The sequence below is a fragment of the Hippocampus comes genome, unplaced genomic scaffold (assembly GCF_001891065.2).
Source record: "Hippocampus comes isolate QL1 unplaced genomic scaffold, H_comes_QL1_v1.1 scaffold7, whole genome shotgun sequence".
NCBI classification, from domain to species: domain Eukaryota; kingdom Metazoa; phylum Chordata; class Actinopteri; order Syngnathiformes; family Syngnathidae; genus Hippocampus; species Hippocampus comes.
The window spans coordinates 6,815,752-6,834,135 of NW_017842060.1; the positions used below are offsets into that span (position 1 = coordinate 6,815,752).

At 42.2% G+C, this 18,384-nt stretch overlaps 1 protein-coding gene across 4 annotated transcripts in view; it reads right to left on the bottom strand.

Moving 5' to 3' along the window:
* The window catches only part of pkn1a (protein kinase N1a), a 33,130-nt gene that overhangs the window by 13,647 nt on the left and 1,099 nt on the right, over positions 1-18,384 (bottom strand). For 2 of the 4 annotated variants that reach the window (XM_019861854.1, XM_019861853.1), the window contains one exon: positions 252-446. In XM_019861854.1, the coding sequence (XP_019717413.1) occupies positions 252-446 (195 nt within the window). Of the gene's footprint in view, positions 1-251; positions 447-1,608; positions 1,754-18,384 lie in introns of those variants that run through there. The other 2 variants (XM_019861851.1, XM_019861852.1) reach the window with 2 other exon arrangements.

Genomic DNA, 18,384 nt, shown 5'->3' on the forward strand with positions numbered 1-18,384 from the left:
ATAGTCAAGTAGACTCTTGTAAACATGGCAGACACATTTCACATTTACAAAATTACTGCATACGTTAACGTACAAAAAAAAAAAAAAAAAAAAAAAAAAACGTTCACGGGTTAAGATGAAGTTTATGTATGAATTTCACCAAATTAGCTATTTGTGATTTTTATTTTTTTTTAACCAAATCTGTTTTGTGCTCTATACCACACAAAAAGTAGGATTTTTCATGCTGATGACTTTTGGGCTGCCAAGCCAACCTGCTGAGCGTTCCTCTTGTCCGTGGTGGCCCTGCGCAGGTTCTCGGCTCCTTCTTTAATCTTCAACTCCTTGCGAATCTCCCGGCGAATCCTCTCGCGCTGCTCATCCAGGAGCTGCTGCACGCTAGAGTCAGAGAAGTCAGAGTTCTGGTCCAGACCCAGTTGCTCCAGTACCGACAGCCCGCCCGGGTCACTCTGGAGGGAAGGAGAGCAAAGATGTAATTGAGGCTGCGATCATAAAATATGACAACAAGACAAGAGCTCCCAATTTGGTAGCGGGAGATGTTGATGGCGAGTTCACCAGAAGAGGAAAAGATGATGGGCAGGATACAGCGATGTGTAATGGAAGGAAGGAGATGGAGAGGGAGAGGGAGAGATAATGATGGGGGATTTTCGAGGAAAAGAGTACGAATGACAAGTCAAGAGAAAAGGAATGCAGATAAGTAGAATGACTTGGCGTGTGTTTAAAGCCAGAAAAGCATGGCGTTTTTTTGCTCCTGAACTGGCCTGAAAGTATATGTTTTGTTTGTTAATTTTATTGAACATATAAAACACAATACAACAATAAATTGACAAAAGTGAAAGCAAGTAAAAATTGTAAAAAAGGAAAAGAAAAAAATATTTCATATTTAAAACCATTGTGGTAATCTTGACAAGAACCCAAGCCATTGAGTGTCTTCAGTCTTCCCTCAATTAGTGGCCTCTGCTCTAATTGACTACCGTATCGACTGAAAGAAACACCTTCCCTCAAATCATTGTCTTGCTTTTACCCCTCAACGATAATTACATTTTTAACAGCAGTTTTGTTTTCTACAGCAACGTTGCAACCAAGTGGTGCAATTCAGTTTGGTTTTCACCATGTCTATGGAACTCAATAGGAAAAGATAATTAAAAAGACAATTATAACGAGGAAAAAGAGACATCTATTCTCACTGCATGACACAAAAGTAACAATTCAAACTGCAGGTCACACCATGAGAAATGTCCTAACTGGTCCACTGAATATTAAAGACCACCAAAAAGGATGGTGAGGGGTTGCCATGTAAATTAAAGATGCTATTTATTTCGTTCATCATTATTTGAAGTGATTTTTTTTCCAATGACCACACGATGGATAAACATTACATCCTTGTGTATAAACGACCAGACGCGTGATGATCGTCTTGTGAAAAATGTCACAAAGCGGTCCCTGTGAACAAGTGTCTCTTGTTTCGTGTTCAAAATTTCAACTGAACTGTGTCTGCTCGTTCCAAGACAACCCACCAGGAACACTCAGAGCGTTAATCACAGCCGGCCCTAGCGCGATTTGCCATTACAGGAACACACAAAGCCAACAAACAAGCTGACAAAACATCACCTCCGAGCTGTCCTCATCCTCCTCGTCGCCATGCCAACACATCGTTTGCTCAGGTTTAATGATCCGAAAATCACAGAAGAACACAACTCCCTCCTTCGGAGCCCTTCTGAGGCTAAATGTGGATAAAATGCAGCTTGTTTGGAGGTGGGGAAACCCGATAAAAAGGAGATAGGGAGAGTTAAGTGAGAAGGGAGGGGTCACGGCTCCTGAAGAGGATATCCGTCCCAACACCAAGCGGCTCAGGCCTTTCCTGTTTCCTTTGCAAACTTTGCCACTGCTGTCAGCAGAGAGACAGAGAGAAAAGGGCGACAGACAGTCCATACATCAAGAACATTTCCTCCCTGGACAAGGTTTCGTAAATCATTTTGGAGATCCATCGCACTGAGGTAGTGTAAAGTCAACACTGGCATCTGGAATCAGTCCAAAGGGCATCCTTTTCTTTTTATTTGATAAAATCTTGGGGGTAGAAACAAGGGAAGGATGTATTTTCCAAGTATTGGAGCAAAGCCAGAGAGCAAAGTTGTAATGAATGTCTTCATTTTTCCACATTTACAAACTCCTATGGCATTCATAGATAGAGGCATAGTGCTTATCGAAAATAAAGTGAACTCGGGCTGAATGATTTCAGCGAAAGATTGAATTGTGATTCTTCTGACAGAATTTTATTTATTTTTTCTCCAAATGAAGCTTCAGGGCAGTATTCGCTATAAAAATTAGCACATTTACAAATATGGCAGAAACTTACATTCGTACCATGAAAACAATAATAGCTATTACTCTAATAATTTCAGGACACTTCAGAGAGGGCAGGTTCAATACAGCAAGAAGTACTGCTCGGTGTCATACACACAGTATTTTACGGACCATTAAGCACACCGTATAATTTGGCGTAATATCAATGAACTGGTCTATTTTAAAAGCTTTTCATACATAAGGCACACTGGGTTGTAAGGCGCATTATTTATTTATTTATTGGGGTAAATAATTTATTAATTGTGCTAATTGTAACATACGTTCATTTGATAGATTTTGCGCAATCATGCTAGTTTCACACCGGGCATGAAATATCGGTTAGCGCTGCGTGTCTCGCATGCTTTTTTTCACCGTGCAACTAGACAGTGGTTCCTTCGAGCTGGGAAGAGGAGGGGCTCCTCCGCCAGATGATATAAAATTTTTTTGAACATCGCTAGTCAATCTGGAGACCAGTGGTTCTGTTATCGCTTTGGCTAATGCTAAATGCTATCTTGGTTGACAGTTCAACAGTTATAAACAAGTCAATGTACCCACCAACCTTTTGTGCTCGGTCCTGGCAGCTACTGGAAGCTGTCTATGTAGTTTACCGGGCATTCCCACATTATTACATTGGAAACGTGTCGCCAGAAACACTCAGCTCGTGTTTGGTTTGCTTGCAACATAAGGCTCGTAGGACTACATTAACCTTGATTCTTCGACGAGGAAGCAGGAACATGAAAGATGTCGAGATGGTTTGACAAAACAAAACATGTCTGGGTCAAATTTCCAACTTATCCTGTGACTTTACAAGCCAACGGAAAGAAGACATTTTCAACTCCTTCACCCTCAGGTCCTCGACCCGGTGTTACCTTACAAAGACGCTGACAGCTCACGGCACAAATGACTCAGCCTGTGCTTCTTGTAAGAGAACTAAAGGAACATTGGGCAAAGCAGCGCTGAGCTAATTGAACTTGACAGTGTGAGCAATAGGGAGCGAAGCCTCAGGCCGGACTGAGATGTGATGGGAAAAGCGAAGTTTGATGTGTGTGAAACAGCATGTCACTATTTTCCTTATGCGTGATGAAAACCATTCAATCCAGACTTGGTACAGGTTAAGACCAGGAGAGGAACAGTTGTACGAGTACAGCAAGGCTACTGAACTCCACCCAATTCTGTGTGAATGCAGAGTATTCCAAGTACTCAAATTCAGGATTGGCTGACACTATTGAAAATCAAGCGAGCTATGATGGACCAGCAACTAGTCCAGGGTGTAGTCTTGTCTTCTGCTAAGTCATCTGAGATAGACACCAACTTCCTGAGAATGAATGAGGTTAGGTTAGAAGGCTGTTTCTTATAATTATGTAGGCAATATGGATTTAACCAAATGATAGCAACTGGAAGTTATTTTGCTTTCAGTTTCTGGAAGGATTAGTCACTTGCCTAACATGACTGTGCAGGTGATGTGAAGTAAATGGTGGAAAATTATATGTTAGAGACAAGCAAGACCAACACTACCAAATATGATTTGCTTGAACTATTGAGTTTTTTCTTTTTTTGTATGCAGTGATCGTCCTCTACTGCCACGCACGACATTTAGAAGCATTCAGTGGCGGGGGAAATAAAAAACAAACCTGCACAGAATGTCAAGCTGAATGACTGCAAGGCATAGATGCAAGGAGAGGGAATAAGACCTCCCAAAATAGATAAAACAATGAGGAAACATGAATGGATGGACATTTGACTACATTTTCTTGACTTACTACAGGAAAAAAATTACAATTGATATCTTCTCTCAAAAACATAAGCAAATAGTTGTCAGAAAAAGGATTTTTGCGGGCATTGGGAAGCTGCAGTTTGTCCAGCGCAAGCAGAAATGTGGCAAGAGGGGCAGCGTCTGACAGAGTCAGACAAAGAGAGAGCATGACGGGGACAGGAAGAGAGGGAGGAGAGATGGATGAGGCCCCGCCGAGAGGGTCACGGGGTAGGAGCACATACATGGGACAAATAAGCACCAGGGTAGGAAGAGATAGAAAAGGGTGCCTGGGATTGAAATTAATCAACATCGAGTGCATCAGTCTGGTGTTGCTGATGCTCAAGTGATGGTATGTTTACACCCCTCATAGTTAAAGCTGGGTAGAGAATGGAGTGACACCGACTGGGTACTAAATGGCAAACGACGCATGTTGTCTTTGTGCAAATACTGTCGTGGGGTGGGGCTCCAAAGATAATTTTCACTCTGGGACTGGTCATGACAGGTTTATTTTTACCCACCCCCAAAAAACTCCAAAACGTTTTGACCTAAAATGAGTAACATTCTTGTGGTACCATACATAGAAGAGGCTACGTTACAGTTTTGGGGGACTGCTTTGTGACATGTGGCATTGGCTGTTGTGAATCTATGCAGGGTACAAAGAAATGTCATGTCAATCCAGGCATTGTAGGGAGCTATCCTGCCCAGTGTCAGAAAGATTCAGCATCCTGTGGAGACGAATCCACAATGTAACCCTAAATCCCCTGAGATTGGCCGGCAACCACTCAATGGACATGGTGCCTTGAACAACAATGAATCAAGAGCAAATGCTCCAGTCAGGTATTGCTTAGCACAAGGGACGTGCAACAGGATAAAGAAATCATCTAAAATTTAAATAAATAAATACATAAATAATAATAATAATAATAATAACAAACCTAGCAATTCCACGGGCTTAGAAGAAGGGCAAATATCTACTTCAGGGCTTTAGTGAAAAGCTAACAAGCAACTCTTGCTACTGTCTGCAGCCTTTGCTATGGTGGGCTGCCTGTCATGATGATACATTACAGACATGTTTTGCGAGATGAAGAGACATCCCTGTATGGCTCGCCATCCCACAGCTCTAAGGAGTGACAACAGCTGTCAATCATACTCCGGGTGAGTACATTAGCCCCCCCCCACCCCTTTTTTATTTTTTGAAAAGATGACAAAAGATCTGGAATTCTGTTGATAGCGAGTCCAGGTGGGAATGTAAACACATCGGCCTCGTGTTGAATATTTTGCTAAACCAAGGATCCATTTTCGTGGGGGCAAATTCTTTCCTTGGATTTATGTGAAGGATACTACTCAAAGAATGCATGCATCACTGATTTTTGTAACTTCACAGGCTATTCGCATATCAGGAAAAGGAAATTAATCCAAGCATTAAACTGCCTGATAAGACGCTAAACCTGTCTAGATAAGGAGTTAGATAGCACTTGTTATAAATAGAGGACTCTGACAACAGATGGGGAAAAATCATGACGAGGAAATGATATGATATTCCATTTCTTCGTGTGCTCATGTTACTCGGGACATTAGTGAGGCCAAGTTTAATGGTGATTGTTCTGACAGCGCTCTACTCTTTGCCTGGAGATGAGCTGCACTATGAAAGGCGGCAATATCAACTTAAAGACCCAGAAACGGGTCGGCAGCGTTGATTAGCCTTGGAGTACTGATATGATGTCAGCTCGTCTTTGTGTCACTCCCCATGGAAAGGAGAATGGAGTCACTGCTCAATGTGAGGTCCAATAGAGACTTCTATCTTGAATCCAAACAATCCATGTGGCATACGATTACGATGAGGGAAGTGAGACGAATCGCTATTGCATGTTTATGCAGCGTCACGCAGGGGGAAACATCTGCAAGCATTCCTAAGACTTCTGAGTAATGACGCCAGGTAAGCTGGCAGCAAATAAGGAGAAGGGGGGAGTTAAGGAATGCTAAATCATGAAAGTGGAGGATTTCAAGAAAAGTGAAGTCACGCCATATGGACAAAAATATTTAGAGAGCAGGCGATTACAACAACAGAAACGAAAACAAATGTAAAAAAATGATAAGGTCTGGCGCCCCCAGTTATAAGAGCTTTTACATCAACAACAGCGTTCATCTGAGTTAATTGGTTAAGACTGTCTTGAACGAACATTTACTAGTTGCACCTTGAATTATCCATCCATCCATTTTATATATTGCATCTCCAAATTAGAGGTGTGGGTGCCTTGCCTAGCTGACTTTGGTTAAGAGGCAGAAGTTGCCCGCAACTGGTTGCCAACTAATTGCAGGACACACAAACAACTATTCACACATTCATGGACAATTTGGAGTCTTCAAATACTTTAAGGTGCATGTTTCTGGAGTACAGGAAGAAGATGGGAGTCCCCGGAGAAACATAAACCAGCAGACATAAATCTTTTGGTTCGGGGTAGGGTCTCCTACTTATGGATTTTCACTTGTCTTTGCCAATAGGAGAGATTCATGTAAAGCGGAGGCCTCTATTCACAGGAATGAACAGCAAAGTTCTGCGCATAATTGACCCTCCCACCACTTAAACTGATTACAATTGCCTACACAAACCATGACCAGAAACACAAAATAGGTGTTGTTTTTCCTTGAAATCGGAGGATAGGTTCCAAAAACAAACTGCAACTATAGAGAGATCCACGGTAGTGTAAAGGGAAGCTAGCATGTAGAGCAGTGCTGCAACAAACCCCAGTCCGATCACGCCCAACTGGTATTTGTTTTTCTTTCAGGAAAACAATTCCCGAGCTCCTGCACATATCTTTTTCCTTACTGAGGCACAGCGGAGACAGCGGGGAGTGCAGGAAGAGAAGACGCCACCCCTCCTATGGGAGTGCAAAAGAGCAGCCTGCAAACTGAAGGACGTGGACAGCCTGGGAGAAAAGACAGGTGGTAGTAGAATAGATAGAGGGGGAAGGAGAGAAGCAGGAAAGGATGGTGTCGGCACCACAGGCCAGCGACAGATAAAAGGCCATGTGAGAGGCTGCTGGCAGGACCGACAGACATCAGACAGGCGGAAACAGGACAAAAAAGACCCCATGAAAAGACGATTCGAGGCTATACATGACATCAATGTCAAGATACAGAACAGGCTGCTGTTACATCGCGCAACGTTTCATGGCTAGTTTCCTTTCCGTGCGACTCTCGATTGGACATCACAATCATAGCATTGTTCTAAAATGAAAAAAAAAAAAAAAGGACTTGTGGCCATGGCCTGCAGACATGCTGCGGCCCGACTAGTCACGCTTGATGTGCTGGAGAGCAGGAGTGCGCGTGATGGCCGGGGTGAGAGTGGGAAGCATGAGGCCTGAGGAACCAGTCAAACACTTGCAAGAGAAGATACTGGAAAATACAGCAAAATTCCAATTTAAGGTTATGCTGATCCTGTATTCTCAATATCACACATAAAGCAACCTAACATAATTGTAAAAAATGAAACGATAAAGTTCAAAACTGTTAAGGCACCAAAATAAGAGCTCAAGTCTCGTGCCTTGCCAAGGAATAAAAATGGTCAGCAAAGGGCCTTGTCTAACGGGAGGTAACTCCATGGTTTGGAACCAGCAACAGACCAAGTCCTTTTCTGAGATGATGACATGGTTGTCCCAGTTCTCAGGTGACCGAGCATAAACACTGCCAAAATTGACAGCGATGGTGGATTACCGTGTTAGATTTGGGTTGCAGAAGCTCCTGATCTTCTGCTGGTCTAAGACCACCGTCAGCAACGACAGTATATTAAACAGCCCTTGTTCAGACTGCCAGCCAAAATCGGATTTTTAGCCCATCCGGGTTGAAACTGGATGGCTCTTTTTGTAGTCTCAACAGTCACAAAGCACATGAAATGTTTTTGGGTGAACCAGATTGAAACCACATTTGGGAGGTAGTTTTATATCGCATCTACCCAGGATGGGTCTCAGTCTGAACAGCTCCAAACACGCTGATCGGTTTTGATTGTCCGTGAGGCAATATCCAATGTGCCAAACCAGAGCGCGCCAATCCGAGATTTACTGGGCTCAAAATTTTGGCACAGAAATATTCTTCGCCTGTTGGTGATGGGGGTGGTGCAGCCATCACGCGACAACACGTAATCGCTGATGGGTGGCAGACGGCAGCCGTCACGTGCCTATACGTAATTGTCGACAGGAGGCAACATTCTTCTTCTACTCTTTTTTTGTTTTCTCTACTGTAAACGTGCACGTCCATGGATACACGGCAACACACAACCACTAAGAAGCCAAGATGCAGCAGGAACAACAGCTCTTTATTTTTATTTATTGTTTGGGTTTTTTTTTGCTATTATTTTAACATATTATTTGACTTTGTTGCTCATTTATTTCCTGATTCTTTCAAGTTACTGCATATTTGATTATATTTTGAGAGTTGAATGATGTCAAAGTTTTGAAATTAATAAATTATATCAATTAAAATAATTGTGACTATTATTTTTTTCCCATAATAACCCAGCCCTACTACATCATCTTCTGTTAGCGCTCGTCCACTCCAGCCTGTAAAGACATTGCTCACATCGTGCGAAGCTTGAGTTATGTAATTATTTAACATAACCTCCTTGGCAAGCATTTTCACTCAGACTAGTTTCTCTTGCCGTACCGGTCATGCATGCGTGTCATATCAAGTTAATACAATCCCGTGCTCTCCTTCTTTTGCCATTTCCAATTCACCACCCACACTTTATGCATAATATGACTCGCTCGTGTTGCTAAATTAGGTAACTCTGACAATGTCTTTCAAAATTGAGCCTTTGAGTGAATACGCGAGGTGGAGAAGATCCTCAAGGGATTCAATTCATGCGCACGTTTGTCTGGTTTTGTTGAAGGTGTGTCAACAACTGTGAAGACTAGTGGAGCAGGCCCTGTAGTCCATGTTTATGTTTACAACACGTCATTACAGAGCCTGGTTGAGTGCACAAAAAAAATAAAAAAAAACCAACATGTAACAGGTGTGTGTCTTCTTGTGCAGAACCAAAAATGGCGACAAAAATACCAGATGTATGCTTTTATGCAAAGACTAGCATGTTGCATCATTTCAGTTAAATCCCTAAAAAATGTTCATGTTTAATTCTGGGAAAAGCAAACAGCTTTCCCTACCAAACAGGATCATTTCATTTGGCATGCATTTTCTGCGTCGCTCTTCTGTCTCGACAGCGCTTATGCAGAACAAGGGGACACATCACAGCTGTAAGAGGCAGACCAGCTGCTGTGTACACTCGCTTCTCCGTCACTGTTGTGTTGCGCGCACTTGTCCCCTCTTTATAGGTCACTCCACAAACCGCTGCCGAATTATCCGATTGTGAGACGGCGGTTTGCTAAGTGAAACATTTGCAGCAATATACCGGTTGGCTGGGTTTAAGGTTTATAATTTGATGGGATGACCTCGGGTTGTGTAAACGATTTAAGGTTGATTGAGTAACGGCTGCTTAGCGGAAGCCACGGTTTAATTCAATAAAAAAGGGAAAAAGTGTTTCAGTCCATTACCTAAAAGCCAGATTGAATTTGACAGCAAACTCTCTGTTAATTGTCCCATGAGAGAGGCTTGTTGCAACTTCAAAAGTGAGGGGGAGGGGGAACAAAACCACAACCAAACTCACTGCTGCTCCCAAAAGCCTTTCCCCCATCACCGAACTCCAAAAATTAATGAAAGTAAAGATATTCCACTCGACGAAAAGACACTTGATTTTGATGCAACCGTCGATAGCTAGACAGACAGACAGGAAGCACCGACAAACACAGGGCAGCAGCCAATACAAAGCCACTACCTACCTTGCTCCGTATGGCCACACAGAACAACTCTCTTAAAACCGGCCAAGCCAAAGTCAATACATTTAAATTCATTCCCTGAAAACCCATGTATTAATTGACAAAGACGAAAAAGAAGGATATTTTCACTATAATTATAATTGTTTTTCATTAGCTCTGCAAACGTAAAACATAGTTTCAGTTTTTCAACTTTGGTACATTTTTTTTGTACGTTTTTATAAACTCTTACAACCTTGGTTGATGCACAAAATGATGGTGCGGGCCGGATACAAATTTGACACCAGTGTTCTTCAGGGACACGCATAGGAACCCGATGGTTGTAAAGTACCAGGTGTGCGTGTGTGGTCAGGTCATCGGGTGGACATAAATCAGCTATGAGCTCATCCTGCCGACGGCTGTTTCCGTGACAGCCCTGTCCCCCCCTTGCAGGTAAGGCAGCAGGAAAGACCAACACTAATTCTTCCCTTCAGCTATTTGTTTAACAAACAGGCGTGAGTGCCGAAACCGGAGGTTGAAATGTGACCAAGACAGCAAGGAATGGTGACAAAGGTGTATGATTGCTTGCAACTTTCTACGGGACACCATGTGCTTCATTTAGTTGCACTTCAAAACACCATTTGGAAAAGAAAACGCTACATGCTGTAAATACAGTACAAGCAATCGGAGTAACAGGAGCCAGGCGAAGGACATATTTACACAACTTATTAATATATACACATATTGTGTCTGGGCTTCACCATTCCCCTTTTCACATATTCCAATAAAAAGAACACCATTTCCATGCCAAGCCAGAGTTTGGCAACGTCCCTTTGTGAACAAACACTCCTTATATCTGCAAAGCCACAATGCACCAGCGATTTTGCAATTTGCTCGAAACTGTGAAAAGCCCAAAAATGCTATGACAATGCAATGTTCGCGCCTTTGCGCGCGAAGGTATTGCAGTTGACACAGGATGCAGAGCGAACTTTTATAAGTTTGAATGTGACCAGTTAATTCTGAACGCAGCCACATCCCCATTATAAGAGGGTGTGTCTATATTGGAGCCACGTTATATCAGTTGTTTATTTTTTGCCTGCCCTTTGGGAAAAGTTTTGGAATGATTCATCACAGTCTCATTTTTTCACATAACAACATCGCAATTGAACAGGGCTGTGTGGAGCTCTTAAATCCACTGCCGATGAATAAAAAAATTATTTAACTTCAGTAAAATACTACACCTTACATATTCCTTCTTTGACGAGTTGTGTGTAAAAAGCACGAGCAGCTGAGTGCTCATGTGACTATTTTTGCTTTTCTCAAAGAGGCTTTCGTTTTTTATAATGCAATTATTTCAATCTGTGTCATTCCAAAGCCATTAGTATTCACGCCTGTGTGTCCGCAGCGTAACTTGATCTGCACACAGACTGTTGAGATGAGGGACTGTTTCAAGGGACTTTTCCTTCACCCAATTATGTTGGTCACACCCTCACACACAAACATGCACAACTCATATACACCTTAGGTTGAACGTGCTGTGATGTGAATATGCTTTTCTGTATATTTTAAAGCTTATTACGGCAATTAGACAAATTAATTTGGGTTACCTTATCTACTGTTACATGAGTATGATTCTACACCAATGCAAACGTCTACACTACAGCGAATATGTTGAACAATTCAGTCAGGGGACCATATTTAGCCTGCAAAGTGTTGTTTGTAGGATCAACAGGCCTTTTCCTTCTAATTATCCCCCAGTAGACGACAGCCCTTGAGGTTCAGCCCAAATGGGAAAACAAAAGGGGTGGCTTTGGTAGGAGGGAGGGGGAAGAAGAAAAGAGGCAACAGCTGTAGTTTGGAGAAAAGGGAGGAGAACCAGTGAAGAAAAACATGGAGGGGGTACGATAACATAAGGGCTCTGTGGTAGATCACTTTACTCAAAACTAGTCAATCGAATGGAGGTTTTGTTGAGATTATTACCGGAAAAGACGACCTGAAATATAAAATGACGGAATATATTGTCTTATTCGGTTCCCGAACAAACACCCCCTTGTTTGTGAAAACAGGTCTTGACATTCCAGTTCTGAGGTTTGGGATTCAATTCAACTTCATCTTTATAATGTGGAGTTTGAATGTTTTCCCGCTGCTTGTGTGGGTTTTCTCCAGATACTATGGCTGCCCCACCCCATGATCCAAAATCGTCCACATTACTTCACTGAAGACTCGAAATTGTCCATAGGAGTGAATGTGAGTAGCTGTGCCCTGCAATGGCGACCAAAGCAGGGTTTACCTCGTCCATTGGTCAAAGTCACCAGACGGGATTCAGCTCACCGGAGACCCTAACGGAGATAAGAGCTATAGTGGATGAAGGTATGTATGTAAAACTTTGGGAAAGTTCTTTCCACTTTTAACATTTCTAGTTACATTATTTTTAACTTCACAATACACTATGGCTAAACAGTGACGCCAAAACACAGCAACGTCCCAGAGGAATGAATGAAAACGCTAAGTTTTGAAGTCCACCCTTCGTGATGTCCGATTCAAGTGTGACATCATCTTAAGATAAACATTGCACTATAGCTGTGATGTTTCTCACAAGGCTCACTCTGGTATTTTAACTGTACTACTTTCAGGATTAAATTTAATGGCTCAGCATTGTTGCACGACAAAGCTACTTTCCAGCAAGACGCACGTGCACTCACATTAGCAACTGAGCTTTGTGTTTGTCGAGTCAGCTCTAGGGAAAGCGTGCTTCTTTTATCCTGTTAAGGTGGCCCATTGTTTTGTTCAAGACCTTTTTTACCAGCCGGCCCCCTGCTGGACAGAAAATCAATGGTGTAAGTAAGAAGATGAACAAGTTAAGTCAAGGGATTGCCCTTGTTCGCAATTTCGTTTGCCAGGACGCTGGCAAAGAGAGGGGCAACGTTTCAACAGCATGACAGCAATGGTGCTGGGATCGATGCATGTCGCCCTGGGCACTGCCATAGTGAGGGAGGGTCAAGGGTCAAGGTATGTCAGGGTGCAAGGCTGACGGTGTTGACATGACAAGCCTGGCACTGCGTGAGAGTGAAAATGAGAAATGATTGCTGTTTCATGACACAGAATCAAAGACACGGGGGAATATTTTCACCTGCATGAATGACGTTTGAGGAGCACTAAAACATGCTCACTAGTGGATGAGTGAGCTTCTTGTATCAGGTTATTATTGCTTCACACAATATAAATCAGGGGTTCACTGACAAAGGAGTCCAGTGGGCTTTGTTTGATTAGGCCTTCTTGGCACATTTAATTAGATAGGTGACTTGAGGTAGGCTGTTGTATTGCTGTGACCTCTCTCTCGTTTGGCTTCCTTATATATGGCACTCTGTGGCACACATAGCTAGTTGAATCCAGTTAAAACCATCGTATCAGACATTGTCACATGAGCTCGGCAGAGCCGCGCTCCTCTAAAACTGTATAAGAGCAGGAACCATTTAAGATAGATTAGACCTTTGTGCGCATCTGGCAGAATAGGGCTCCACAGCTGTGTCTCAATCTTTCTGGCATCCATGAAATAGTTCAACTGAGATTATACAGTCTTCTAGTAGTTGCTATAATATTGGGAGAATTAAAAGATAAATGGCCCAGCGAAAGTTTGCCAGATCTTTTCAATTGGTGCCGTGACCCGGACCTTAAAGGTCGCTCAAATTCCATCCAGAATGCAGGGTAACATTTTTGTCAAGTCACATGAATAGTACGTTTTTAGAGAGGAACATAAGTGGATGTAAACACCAACCAGGATGCACAAACACTGTTTAACAAAAGCTTCCGAACATCAACAGTCAAACACACTGTAAGGGAAGACTTGATGGGGCATCGGGTTTGGTTGGTCAGATGGTGAGGGTGTGGTCGTCAACCGCCTCAGTCAAAGGATGTGGGGAAATGAACTGGCAGTGAACTGAATGTGATCTAGGTTGCGGGTGTCAGACAATAGGTGCTATTGTACTGCTGAGGCTGCAGAGCGCCGTCGGCATCGGCATAATGCCCTTTAGACACTCAACTCTCTGCCCTGGGAGGGGTGAGGCCATGTGAGCCTCAGAGGAACCCCCCCCCCACCCACAATCAAACTAATACTGTACTTCCACCAAGCAATATGTTTCGGTTCAGTTCATTTTGGTGTATTTCCATTATAGCGGGTCTCAGAGTATAACACAGGGCTCAATACACATTATTTGCTCAGCAGACGCAGCCTTCAAGCCTGCAAATCCTGCAGCAGAAATGCTGTTCAACATTTACTATTCCGAGGCAAACCACACTGAATCACGGCGTTCAAACAAAAAAGGCAAGTTAAGAAAGAGGAATTTCTGTCGCTTGTGTCTATGTCATAACGTAATACTGTTCTTTGTCACGTTTATTTTCGTAGTTGGATGGCTTTGTCCGAATACACACAGTTGTATCGCTGCGATGTCACACAATTTAGGTGTCTGTCATAGCTTTCACCATCTCAGTGGAAACAATTTGGGTTGAAGCCTGAAGTGCATGGTGGAAACCTGGCTATGCAACGTAATCAAATTGACACCTGTACTGTCAAATGAGAGCCAAGGCAAGAGCAATTCCAAGCTTCGTTTACGTAGGAGCCACAATTCCAAACTATGCAAGTCGTACAAACGTAATACATTCTTTTGAGGGCCAGACCAAACAGAGCATGTCATCATTTAGAGGACTCAATATGAGGAAGTGATGTTATGCTTCAAGTTTAAGTATATCCATCCGGCCATTTCCTAATTCGCTTTATCCTCACAAGGGTCGAGGGCGTGCTGGAGCCTATCCCAGCTGTCTTCGGGCAGTAGGCGGGGGACATCCTGAACCGGTTGCCAACCAATCGCAGAGTCTAAGTATAAGAACAAAAATATGTGTAGAAATGACATCATCGCTTGGGAGAACACAATCTTGTTTGACTGGATGTCTACCACTGGAATGAATGAGAATGTGATCTGTGTGTCTTCAGGTGCTTAACTGTCAGCTTTGCTGTGGACTGTGCATGCCTGTAAGGCAGTGACGTCAGAGGAAAAAAAAAAAAAAAGGACTGTGCATATCTGTCTGATTATGTCATGGTATGGCCTTGTAAGGCGTACTCCAGTGCATTCCTCAGAGGACTCCATATCGGTGCGAAAATAGACCGTACGAAAAAATTGCACACAAGACAAAACGGCCGCAGATCCATCAACGTGGTCCACTGAACTCGCTCGTATTCTCATCTCCTTTCGAGTATTTTATGAGGAAGTGTGAGCTTCTATTGGGGGGTGTTTAATAGTGCCTTCCTGTGGGGGCAAACAAATAAAACATCATGGGAAGAGTGAATCTGAATGAGATTTCTCAAACTGATTGGGTTGCACACAGGCGGCAATTTTAAAGTGCAGTAGATACAGGATTTGTTCTTTCATGGACCTTTGGCCAACAAAAGTGCAGCCAGGTTGCCCTCCCAATAGCATTTTTGATTTGGGCAAAAAAAAAAATAAAAAAATACGAATTTAGGTGTAGACAAATAAGTCAAGTGTTTTCACTTCCACGCAAGTACTTATGAATGAACAGGAAATCATGCTGAACTGTAGCAAATAGAGCTCTATCCTTTGCCACTTGCTGCCAATCCTAATATTTAATGATCATACGTCCCTGTGGCTTGTGATCTTCCTGAGTATGAGTATGAGCACGATAAAAGAGGAACTTTTGTAGGGTTGTATCTCCAGATCATTTCAGTCCTGCAAGATGTGCTGGCTTCCTGACAGAGGTTTCAAATAAATGATTTTTGGTCTTAAATAGGTTGGTAGACTAATATGCTGAGATGTATGTATCTGTTCTGCAATATTTTCCAACACTGGTCATTTTTCATGGACAAAATGTGACGGAACAACTACGTCCATGCAGGAACTTTTCTGTCTGGCCTCGAGACACCACGGCGTCAAAGCAAAGCGTTAGGACCGTGTCAAGTGGTAAAGTCTGCCGACGTGAAGCTTTTAAAGCAGTCTGATAACAGGTCAGCACGTCTGCAGCGTAATTAAACTCAGACCGTCTCATTTTTACTACCTGCCGCTGCACATGCTCGACTCATGTCCTCAGGATGCAAATAAAAACAAAGAAGGCCTTCATTAACTCCCATGGAAGAACTGCCTCACCTCCCAAGTTGTGGACATAAACTGGGCCAGGAGTCGATGAAACAAACAGTTGTATAGTCCTAAGAAGACCAAGATACAATGGATATCTTGAATCAGTAATCAAAATGAAGTGAGGTTCACTTCGGTCTGTGAGGATCACTTGGATCAGCAACACTAAAATTCCCAGAATTTTAAACATACGGAACCATCAGATACCGTGACACCACATTTTTTTCCCCAAAAAAATGCTATATCACTGGCCCTCAAATGGCCAGCTCCAATTGGCATAACGCAACGCTAATGTGTATCCTGTTTCATGCTTCAAGAAAATGACATACAACTTCCCCTTATTGCATCAACTGCAAGACTGTCCAACAGACAAACTTGACATCCAATCAGCTGTGTGACATTTGCAGCTACCCTTAATTACTTGTTGCAAACCTACACTTAATACATCAACACATACATTTATAAAATGTCCATGGAGAAAAACTCAGTGGAATGAATGAGCATGATTCCACATTGTGAACCCTCCTGCTAGAGGATTTTGCCATAAATGTCAAGGAGACTTTTTGATGCAGGTGCTCTTTTCTATTTTACTAATCCCAGGACAATGAAAATGCGTGAAAAAGGCAAGTCCTATAGGAAAGTGGTCATCTAAAATGTGTGCTCTCAAAACAAATACCACTATTTGCTCCTACCAATAGCACACAAAACATCCAGGGATGTGCATTTTTAGTCAAAACACTCTACTTTGTATATGATATACACCCTATGTAAAGGTGATTGAACCCTATGTGGGATCTGCATCCAGGTCCCAAACACAGAAGTGTCCTACAGTAAATTATTCATAGGAAACAAACTATCTATTTCCGCTTCAACTGAGCACCTGGGAGTTCCTCAGGACACTATACTAGGGCCACCACGTGTCTCTAATATAAGGTTTTAAATGTTTCAATTTGTCATGAAAGAGACAAACCAGTCCAATGGTGAATAGCTGAAATTATAGTCCCAATTACTGACCGGAAAAACTTTTTTGGTAGCCTGGATCATTTGTAATAATTTTATAGTGAGAGGATATACAGTATAACAAGATAGCTTCACACCAAATTCCATGCAGAATTCTTTGTGTTAAAAGACAATATCTATAGTCATTTAACAGCGTCTTTTGGATCCCACCATTGTAGAATGACTTTCCAGTTTTAAAATACTGAAAACCAACAGAGGCATTCTGGAAAGGGGTTGTTTATGTAAATGGCCACAACACTCAATATTGCTGCAAAGACGTTCGCCAACAATTTTAATGGCTGCAAACAGCTTTTCTTGTTCCAAGGAAACTTTGAACATGTTTGGCAAAGGTCTTAATGACCATGTGCGACTTTAGTGTAAAATCAACATTAGCGAAGTGTGCATACACTTGCAAACATGTGCTGGTCGGTGAGATAGGTACTTTATCAAACATTCACTAAGCACTGAAACAAAACAATGTGTGCACCTCCAACATAGTGGTGAGTGATGTCACAGGAAAGCTATTTTTACACAATGAGAAATGCGTCATGACCTGTACTCATGACATATACTTTGAATAGGTCAATAACAGGAATCTTTGATCTTGTTTTCTTTATGGGAAAACACCAATAACATTGGGTTGGCTCTCCTATTTCTGGAACAATGTGCTGTAATGTACTTTTACCTCTTTAGATGTCAGAAACTGTTGCCTTTTTATTTTTAATTACCACTTCACAGACAAGAATCATGACGTTGATATAAATAACTTGTTTTTGTGGGCCACATAAAATGATGCAGCAAGCCAGAGCTGATACCCGTGCCTTGAGTTTGATATCTGTGGCCTAACTCATTTGTTCATTTTTTTATCGCAGAAAACACATAAGAGTGAACCAAATACTGCATATATGATATTTATTAACAATTTCATTCCAGGGGTAGAATTGAATTATGTGTCTGAAGGCGATTTTCGCAAATGTAGCCAGTATCATGATGACAAAATATATATATACAACGTTTAGTGTACATACTGTACACACCCTGGCAGAGTTTGCAAGATGTTTACCGTTCTTTATGTCATTAGGGGAAAGTTACTTAAACATTAAACATTTAAACAGCAATAAAGACAATTATGAGATGGTCCCCGTTCAGTTACCAGTCATACAGTATTTCCCAAAAAGAAAATGCCAATATTTCACAATTTTCCACCAGGATATGGAAACAAATGAGCACAACTGCATAGATGACCTAAAATGTAGGCTACTGATGTGTTTTAACCATTGTACTGTACTCGGGAGTGAACGATACAAGAACCAAATGAAAGTAATGCACGTTCAGTGAATAAGCAGGGCAA